At 41.7% G+C, this 9,534-nt stretch overlaps 1 protein-coding gene across 1 annotated transcript in view; it reads right to left on the bottom strand.

The window, feature by feature from the left end:
* The window catches only part of LOC308293020 (uncharacterized protein), a gene marked incomplete at its 3' end in the record, with an annotated part of 38,355 nt that extends 30,024 nt beyond the window's left edge, over positions 1–8,331 (bottom strand). Inside the window, exons 1-3 of the mRNA XM_080735450.1 lie at positions 8,263–8,331; positions 7,813–8,131; positions 6,978–7,504 (exon numbers count right to left, since the gene is read on the bottom strand). Of these exons, the coding sequence (XP_080591576.1) occupies positions 6,978–7,328 (351 nt within the window). The 5' untranslated portion in view covers positions 7,329–7,504; positions 7,813–8,131; positions 8,263–8,331. The remainder of the gene's footprint in view (positions 1–6,977; positions 7,505–7,812; positions 8,132–8,262) is intronic.
* Positions 8,332–9,534: the final 1,203 nt, after the last annotated feature.

The raw sequence follows: 9,534 nt of genomic DNA, 5'->3' as shown, positions 1-9,534 counted from the left end.
GTTAGCTGGTGCTTTGGCATAACAAATTACACAGACCTGGTTGGTTGTTTAAGTTGGACAAATTGTGGCCATATTTTACCAAATATGGAGATGACTGACGTCTGACATGATAGATGTCTGACGTCATAGACCACAAACTGACACATGTACATATATGATGACATCAGGGACCTTGCATGGCCATATATGGAGTGGGACATGAGGTGTGACTGACGGACATGGTCTGCAGGATTTTATACTAAGACCTACGGTCACATTTAGCAGCACCATGACTCTGTTTGACCAGAAAGGAACACAACCTCAATTAGAATAATCGGTAAAACCTGTGAAGGAAGAATGGAAGAGACCATATTCTTTCCAGTATGGCTGCAGTGCATAGAGCAGGGGTCTTCAACAGGGGGTCCGGGACCCCTATGGGGGTCCTCAGAGATACCACAGGGGGTCCTCCAAAACTGAGTAATAGAACCTTTTCCCCTTTTTTATATTAACCACTAGAGTCCATATTCTGAAAACCAAAAATAGCAGATCTACAAGCTCACAACGCCTCGTGCTGCCGGCTATTTTCGGCAAAGAGGTTTGGTGTAGAGGGGAAAAAGAGAAGACTAAGTACAGAATGAAAGGTCAAGTTTATTAACTCTATCAACGCTTTGAACGTTCCTGTTCGCCCCATTTTTGACGGCGGCGGAACGCCAATTGTACGTTCTTTGGCTCGTTCTTTTGTACCTTGGTTTGATGTCTGTAACCTGATGAGGGGTCGCGCGGGTGTGTACCGTTGAAACAGCTCCCGTAAAAGTACTCTCAAAATCCCACTAGACGTTAGCATCAATGGAGTAACAAAACACTTCCATGTGTTTTTCTCTGGATCTATTGCTCTGTAGCGACTGCGCAGCCTTGAGCAGCCTTGACAAGCGAGAGCCTATCTGAGACCATTTTCACATGAATTCTTGCATGAGGCTGCCCCCTACTGCTGGTAGAGCCACGGTACACCTCTTTAAGAGAAAAAAAAAATGAATACATCTTTGTCTATATCAGTGTTTCTCAAATGGGGGTACGTGTACCCCTAGGGGTACGCAGAGATACTGCAGGGGGTACTCGAAAATGCCCCCAAGAAATAGAAGTAGGCCTATACATCACTGTTATGTTTAGTGAGAAACTGTTGTGAGCCTGATAGTTGCTAACCCAAATTATGGTACCAGGCAACTGGGATGTGTTTGAATGATGTTTGACATTTGAATGTAAGTTATTGACATGAAAACTGGACTGAAATGTTATGGCCACAGTGTTGAAAATAAATCTGTTCAGGAGGCACCATTTGAAACTCTACTCCCTTTCTTATTTGTGATAGTTTTAGATGGTTTTAATTGCAATTTTATAAGGAAAAGGTTTTTGTCGGGTAAAGGGGGTACTTGGATTCAAACATCTGGGAAAGGGGGTACTCAAGACAAAAAAGATTGAGAAACACTGGTCTATATCATCGCAAAGGTAAGGTGCTTTTGCTGGCACAAAACCCAATAATAAATAACAACATCTGGCAGGGAAAAAGTTAAGTATTGATGGTTCAAGTGGTTAAATATCTGAAAACACAAATTAACATGAATCCAAAATACACTGATGATTGTGCTGTCACACAATGAAACAATATGGAATCTATGAAGAGGTTGTGGGGGTCCCTGCTTCATCTCTCTCTCAACTAAGGGGTCCTTGGCCTGAAAACGTTGAAGACCCCTGGCATAGAGCCTGTTGTGGCCATGTCATAATAATATGCCAACACCCGCCAGCTTGTACACTACATAGGCTTATGCAGGGGTCTTCAACAGGGGGTCCGGGACCCCTATGGGGGTCCTCAGAGATACCACAGGGGGTCCTCCAAAACTGAGTAATAGAACCTTTTCCCCTTTTTTATATTAACCACTTGAACTCTAGAGTCCATATTCTGAAAACCAAAAATAGCAGATCTACAAGCTCACAACGCCTCGTGCTGCCGGCTATTTTCGGCAAAGAGGTTTGGTGTAGAGGGGAAAAAGAGAAGACTAAGTACAGAATGAAAGGTCAAGTTTATTAACTCTATCAACGCTTTGAACGTTCCTGTTCGCCCCATTTTTGACGGCGGCGGAACGCCAATTGTACGTTCTTTGGCTCGTTCTTTTGTACCTTGGTTTGATGTCTGTAACCTGATGAGGGGTCGCGCGGGTGTGTACCGTTGAAACAGCTCCCGTAAAAGTACTCTCAAAATCCCACTAGACGTTAGCATCAATGGAGTAACAAAACACTTCCATGTGTTTTTCTCTGGATCTATTGCTCTGTAGCGACTGCGCAGCCTTGAGCAGCCTTGACAAGCGAGAGCCTATCTGAGACCATTTTCACATTAATTCTTGCATGAGGCTGCCCCCTACTGCTGGTAGAGCCACGGTACACCTCTTTAAGAGAAAATTAAAAAAAAAATGAATACATCTTTGTCTATATCTTCGCAAAGGTAAGGTGCTTTTACTGGCACAAAACCCAATAATAAATAACAACATCTGGCAGGGAAAAAGTTAAGTATTGATGGTTCAAGTGGTTAAATATCTGAAAACACAAATTAACATGAATCCAAAATACACTGATGATTGTGCTGTCACACAATGAAACAATATGGAATCTATGAAGAGGTTGTGGGGGTCCCTGCTTCATCTCTCTCTCAACTAAGGGGTCCTTGGCCTGAAAACGTTGAAGACCCCTGGGCTTATGTTCAGCAGAGAGACTCCTGGGGGACCCCAGTCAATGACGTGGGTTTTTTAAGTGGTTATAAAAATCAATACTGAGCTACAGTAAAACACATTTCGGAATACCCAGTTCTGCTGGGTATACGATCAATAAACAAAACAAACATGAACATTAGATTACAAAATACTGTAAGACTAGTACTGTAATGACCGATGGAAATCATGCACGCTGGCAACTTATATATACTCATGTCATTTAGGGCTGTCAACGCACACAAAACAACTCCACATCCAGTCACAGGGGGGGGGGGGGGGGGGAGAGCTTGTTTATTGAAGGCTGATATACTTTTTCGTAAAGACCAAGACAATCATAGATAGATATGCGAATGTTAAAATCGATAGAATACATCTATGATAATCTTAAATACAATCTAAAATACATATCGCTGAAAGATAATCAGCAAATGGTAAAAGTCTCATATGGTACCTAAAATATTGATTTTAAAAGTGGGGCCCGGGGGGGCGTGGGTTCTTGAGGACAAAATGTGTCCGTGGCAAGACTTGGTTTTTGTCTCTGGCAAATTCTAGATATTCTATTTTACTCACCACTAAAATGTTCTTATTTTCATCATAAGACCCAATTACTAGAATGTTAGTCTCCAGGTTTTCTTCAGAATATGTGGTTCTCAAATGTTTTATTTGCAAGGACCCCCATAACACTGGGTTTGTACAAATGGAGCTGTAAGGGTCCATTTGGTTCCATTTGTATACACTCAGTGTTACAGACCTGTTATGGTCGTTTGGGGCTATCTCTTCATGTGTTTCTGGTAATATTATTGTCATCTCACTTTTATGCCCGTGGCAAAAATAGAATTTTGACAAAAATGTCCACCACGAGCCAGCGTGGCGATGACCCCTGGCTCGGAGACTGTTCTTGGCTAAGGTTCATGCATGTTTCTTGGCAGTTTGGCACGCAGAGTTTGACCCGTGAATACTGGGAGACAATTTGTCGCTTCACAACACATTGCACCGTAAATCTTCTGAACCCTATTGTGCTCTTGTGTCACCTTGCTATTGACTTTTATGCCACGATTACGGTGTAATCTTTTTTCTCCAAATTCACGCACGACGCACTGCACACATGCACATGTACACATGCCTAGTGCAGACATATTGTAGTAAATAACGTGGGGCGGCCTGGGCAGAATGCCAAAAATCTTAAATTACATCTACTCACAGATCAGAAGGAAAGCATGCATGTATGGAGTTATTTTCGATTCATTATTGTGTAAGCACCTTTCTGATGTTGAGCAGTTGTATATTAAGATGTGTGCAGTCGTACCTCTGAATTTGCAGACTTGTATGATGGAATCTGAACGTGAAAAGGAAAAAAAACTCCAACCCACGCACGCTTTTCTCTTTGCAAATACGAATCCTGTCTACACGCGCTCAAATCGTACCCTGCACGGTTTTGCCAGATTTTGGAAGGGACATATCGATGATTATGTTGCAATATCACGAGCATGTAAAAATGAGGATTTGCGAGCGCGTAGAAAGGCAGTTGAGGTGGTAAAAGTAAATGTGTGCGTGAGCACGGCAGGGCACAGACGTGTATAATGGAATCTGGAAAAAAAAACACTCTCTACACTACAGATGTCAGTTTACAACCTCTCGAATCATCATGTGCAGATGCTCGGAATTTTTTCAGTGTCGCCTGCTCGCTTTTGCTAAATATTGCATCCACATATCGAGGAATATGTTTCAATTCAGAGAGCAAAAGTCTCAACTAGTGTGAGCATGTGTAGAAGGGGATTTGAGGCCGCAAAAGACGATTCGCGAACGTGTACAGACTAATCTGTGCGCGAGCAGAGGCTAAGTCGAGCGCGAGCAGAGTGACTGTCTGTGATGCGAGGGAGGATTTAGAGATGGGATTTATGGCTCTTTGGAGTGAGCCGGATCTCTGGTATCCGTTCCTTTCAAAGAGCCGTTCAAAAGACTGTCTCATAGGTGGGACGTTCATTTACGAATCGAGTCTTTTGAACGGCTTTGAAATGAACGATAGGGTTTGGTTCATACATAGTAGGGAGCCGTTCCTTTCTAATGAAGTGGTGCATGGAAAAGTACTCAATTTCTCTACTTAAGTAAAAATATCAATACTGCAATCAAGTAGAAGTTTGGAATGTTGTCTTGAGTAAAAGCAAAACAGTAGTCTATTTGTATCGAAATGTAGTCCTACTTACCAATATTAGAACGTAGGCCTACTCATTATGCAGAATGTCCTGTTTCACAGGTTTTCCAATCTAGTTAGTGGTTACTCTGTGTAGATGTTTATTATAATTACAAATAACTTCAAACCTATATAGGTCTACATTTATTTCGGACATATAAAGGTACCTGCCATTTGAAAATAGCCGATCTACGACGCATTGTGAGCTTGTAGATCGGCTATTTTCAAATGATTTTTCTAATTTTTTACTCATTGGAAAACCTGTGATTATAATCATTATAATACAATATAAATTTGTATTACAACTATCCTAAATTATAATACACTATAATGGATTATAACAGTGATTATAATACACTATAAAGTATTAATGTATTACTATGATAATTATAATACACTATAAAAGTGGTTATGACACAATATAATCTATTTAGTATTATCATGTATTACAACTAGGGGAGAGCCGCTTCAAATGTAACATTTTGCACGTTTGAATATTTTACTCAGTGGCCGTTTAACCTTCATATGTAATACTTGCAAGCCAAGGACCTACACATGTCTGCTATCATTAACCGCTTAAAGTTTTTCAATTGATGAAACCGGTCGTGAGTTATTAAACCATAAGTGGACGCTGTTCCGAAGTTACATATAAAGCGCACAGCGTAATAAATGTAACACCAGGTGTTTTAAATGTAACACGACTAAAAAACGTCATTAAACTACTCGTTTTAAGGTCAAATCAATTATACTTCGTTCACGCAACTGTTTAACCTTGTTTTCATACCAAGGATGTGATAAAATTATGTATCAAAGATGAGATTATTATTCAAACTTACCATTCCGTACGTTTGTCCACATTCCTTGTTGGAAAAACACATTGATTAGACCTTTAAAGTTAAAGTTTGATTGATTGAGTGTTAAAAAAGACGTTTACAATCCCAATCTGATTTAGAATAGTTGGATGACAGCTGACAGAAGATATGACCATGGATATCTGCACTGACCCCTGCAGGCTCAAATAAATAACTACACACCAAATCAACCAACAGAACAGTCAATGTCAGAAAAGAAACTCCTTTACTTTTGCATTAATTTATTGCAACTGTCAGGGAAAGATTGGTTCCAGGGATTCATGCAGAGGAAACATTGCATCAAAGGTGCATTGGAAAGAATAGAACATGTAGTTTCAGTGCAATTAACACATAGCTTGTGCATATTGTAAACAACTGTTCAAGTGCATAAAAAACAGAACATCATTAGGCCTACATTAATACAGACCCCAGATGAAAACTTCACATCACATTGGATTATCACATTCGCAAGGTGAGGTAGAACATTTTTTTAGCTAGGCCTTTATGAAATTGACCTCTCAGGTCAATATAGTGCTTAAAAGGCATAGGCTACATTCATTCATTCAGAACACGAACTACAGAATGAGTAGGCTATTTTAGAATAGCCAATTAGAGGTAGAACACTTTTTAGCTAGGCCTTTATTAAACTGACCTTTCAGGTCAGTATAGTGCTTAATAGGCCTAGGAGCTACATTCATTCAAAATGTAAATAACAGAACATGAACTACAGAACTACAAAAACTTAAGAGTATTTTAGAGTAGCCAATTATTATAATTTACCCCTTTTTCAGAACATGAACTACACAAACTTAGAGTATTTTAGAGTAGCCAATTATTATTATTAGAGAAGCCAATTATTATTATTTACCCCTTTTTTATCCCAACTGTATAATAAACTATATAGGCCTACACTGACTAGCCTATTTAAATGGATCCAAATTGGATCTTGACCAGTGGTTCCCAATCATTTTAGCTTAAGACCCAAAAGGGATATTTTATTTCTTTTTGAGACCCCAAAGTAGTGAAAATAGATGATCTACAAGCACACAACGTGCTCACGCTCACGTCGTGAGCTTGTAGATCTGCTATGTTCACTACTTTAAAAAAGATGAAATAGAGCGAACAGTTGGGACATCTGAAGATGGCCTCTCCCTCAGTGCACTCTTCATGTGCCCACTCCCCGCAGCTACACTTCACCCACATTTCTCCAGGCCTTGAACTCTGGAAGTCCTCCCCACAAACACAACACTCTTCGTCAGAGGAGACAGCAGCCTCCGAGGAGCTGGTAGTCTTCGCCCTCTTGGTGGTCACCCTCTTGGCAGCGGCAGCAGCCTCCGAGGAGGTGGTAGTCTTCGCCCTCTTGCTGGTCACCCTCTTGGCAGTGGCAGCAGCCTCCGAGGAGGTGGTAGTCTTCGCCCTCTTGGTGGTCACCCTCTTGGCAGCGGCGGCGGTCGTGGCAGAGGTAGCCTTCGAGGTGGTGGCCTTGGCAGAGGAGAGAGAAGAGCGTGCAGCGGTCGCCTTTGAGGTAGTTGGAACATTGGTAGGCATACTAAGCCTGCGTGGTGCCAGACGCTTATCTCTCTCCGCTTCCAAGGCCAGCTTTTCTGGTGTGTCGGTCAATATTGCGGTTGACCGCTTCTTTCTCCCCTTGTTTGTCGCCTTCCTGGCCCCAGCCTTCGGGAAAGGGCGCAGTGAAACCGGACTGAACACCTCCGTGGCTCATCCTGAAATCAGAATCAGATTGTCACATCAGAGGCTTCATCGTAAAAAGAGAAAGAGAAGTAGAAGGGGGCTGAGGAGAAGAGATCATTTTCATATTATTTATGAATTAATTTATTTATGAATTTATCTAGCCAATTACTTATTTATGTTATTTATATGCAGGCCTAGGCCAATATATTTATTCAAATGATCTATGAATTGAAGACCAGTGACCTTAACTATGAATGTTACTAGGCACTATAGACACACTCACATACATACTGTAGCCTACATATGTACAGTAAATCAATGGAAAAACAATGGTGCCTACCTGAATAGGAGAGGAATTCTCAGGAATGGCAGGAGTGGGATGAGCAGAACTGGGGCCAGGGGAGACCAGACTCTCAGGGGAGAGAGGAGTTGAGGATGGAGCGTCAGGGGAGACAGGAGGAGGGGCATCGGTTGGCTGAGGGACAATCACGGAGGGATCAGGCTTGTCGGTGACATTCGACGGGGAATACTCTTGGTCAGTAAAAACTTGGGGGTTGAAGGGATGGATCCCGACCCAGCCATGATGTTTGATGGGGTGGCTGCAAATGGCAGAGCACTCTGCACAATACCAGGCACATCGTAGATCCCCAATGTTGTGCCTGTAAAACAAAAAAGAAAAGAAAAAAAGAAAATACAAAAATCAGGTTTTCCAGTTGCTTTTGAACATATGCTACACACGCACACATAGGCCTACGTACACACACACATATATAATTTATCATTAGGCTACCTGGATTGTTTTTCATCCATCGATAGGCAGCAGCATTGACATAGTGCTTCAACGGCCCATATACCGTTCTGTCTAGCGGCTGCAGTTTATGGGAACAATGGGGTGGGAAGGACAGGAGAACTACCCCATTGTCCCTGCAGAAGTCAATTCCCTCCAGAGACAGGTGCGAGCCATGGTTGTCCAACAGGAGGATCACCTTAAAATGTACAATTTAGGATTAGCTGACACTCTTAATCCAGAGTGATTTACAATAAGCAAGGTAATGCATCAATACATCAACATCAATAACAAATGCATAGAAATAGTAATCACCTTGTTCTCTGGTGTTGGTCGTGTGTGTTTTACAAAGTGTTTCAGAAACAACGAAATCTTCAGCTTGCATCCATCCTGATCCGTTGGCCGTCCCAATACAGCCAGGAGGGCCACCGTTGATCAGGAAGGGCTTGAATTTCACTCTGGGAAAGATGAACATGGGAGGAATGCTATTTCCTTGGGCGTTCACTGCAAAAGCCATCGTGATGAGGGTGCCCCTCTCAGCTGACACCATTGCCCCCAGTTGTTTCACCCCCCTCCTGGAGACAATTCTGTCTGGGGTCTGGACAGTTGTAATACCAGTCTCGTCCATATTCCAGACATCCATTGCTTCAAAGGGCTGGGTGGCGCGTTCCAGGACAGTAGACAGGTTTCTGAAGAAAGCGTCAACGTTGTGTCTGTTGAAGCTTGTTGCACGTGAAAGGCTAGTCGCCTCTGGACGGCGTATGGACAGCTGTTGGTTCCTCCGCATGAATCCCCGGAACCAATCTTTCCCTGACATTTCTTTCTTGTTCCATGACGCTGGATACTTCACGTTGTATCTGTTGGCAAGCTGGTATGCAAATTTGCGGACCTGAAAAATGTAAATAAAAATATGGCTATTTATTTATAATTATAGTGTTTATATTGTTTTTATATAGCCTACTGTGTGTGTGTGTGTGTGTGTGTGTGTGTGTGTGAGACACACACACACACACACACACACACACACACATTTATTTTTACCCATATAGGCCTACATATATACACACACACACACACACACACACACTTATATATATATATATATATATATATATATATATATATATATAGGCCTACACACACACACACACACACACACACACACACACACACACACACACACACACTTATTTTATATATTCATATAAATAAATAAAAATAAATGTATATATAGGCCTATTTATTTAAATTATCTATGAATTGGAGACCAATGTC

Source organism: Nannobrachium achirus, assembly GCF_963921795.1.
Source record: "Nannobrachium achirus genome assembly, chromosome: 10".
NCBI lineage: Eukaryota > Metazoa > Chordata > Actinopteri > Myctophiformes > Myctophidae > Nannobrachium > Nannobrachium achirus.
Note: the sequence above shows the minus strand (reverse complement) of the source record. Positions and strands in the feature narration are given on the sequence as shown.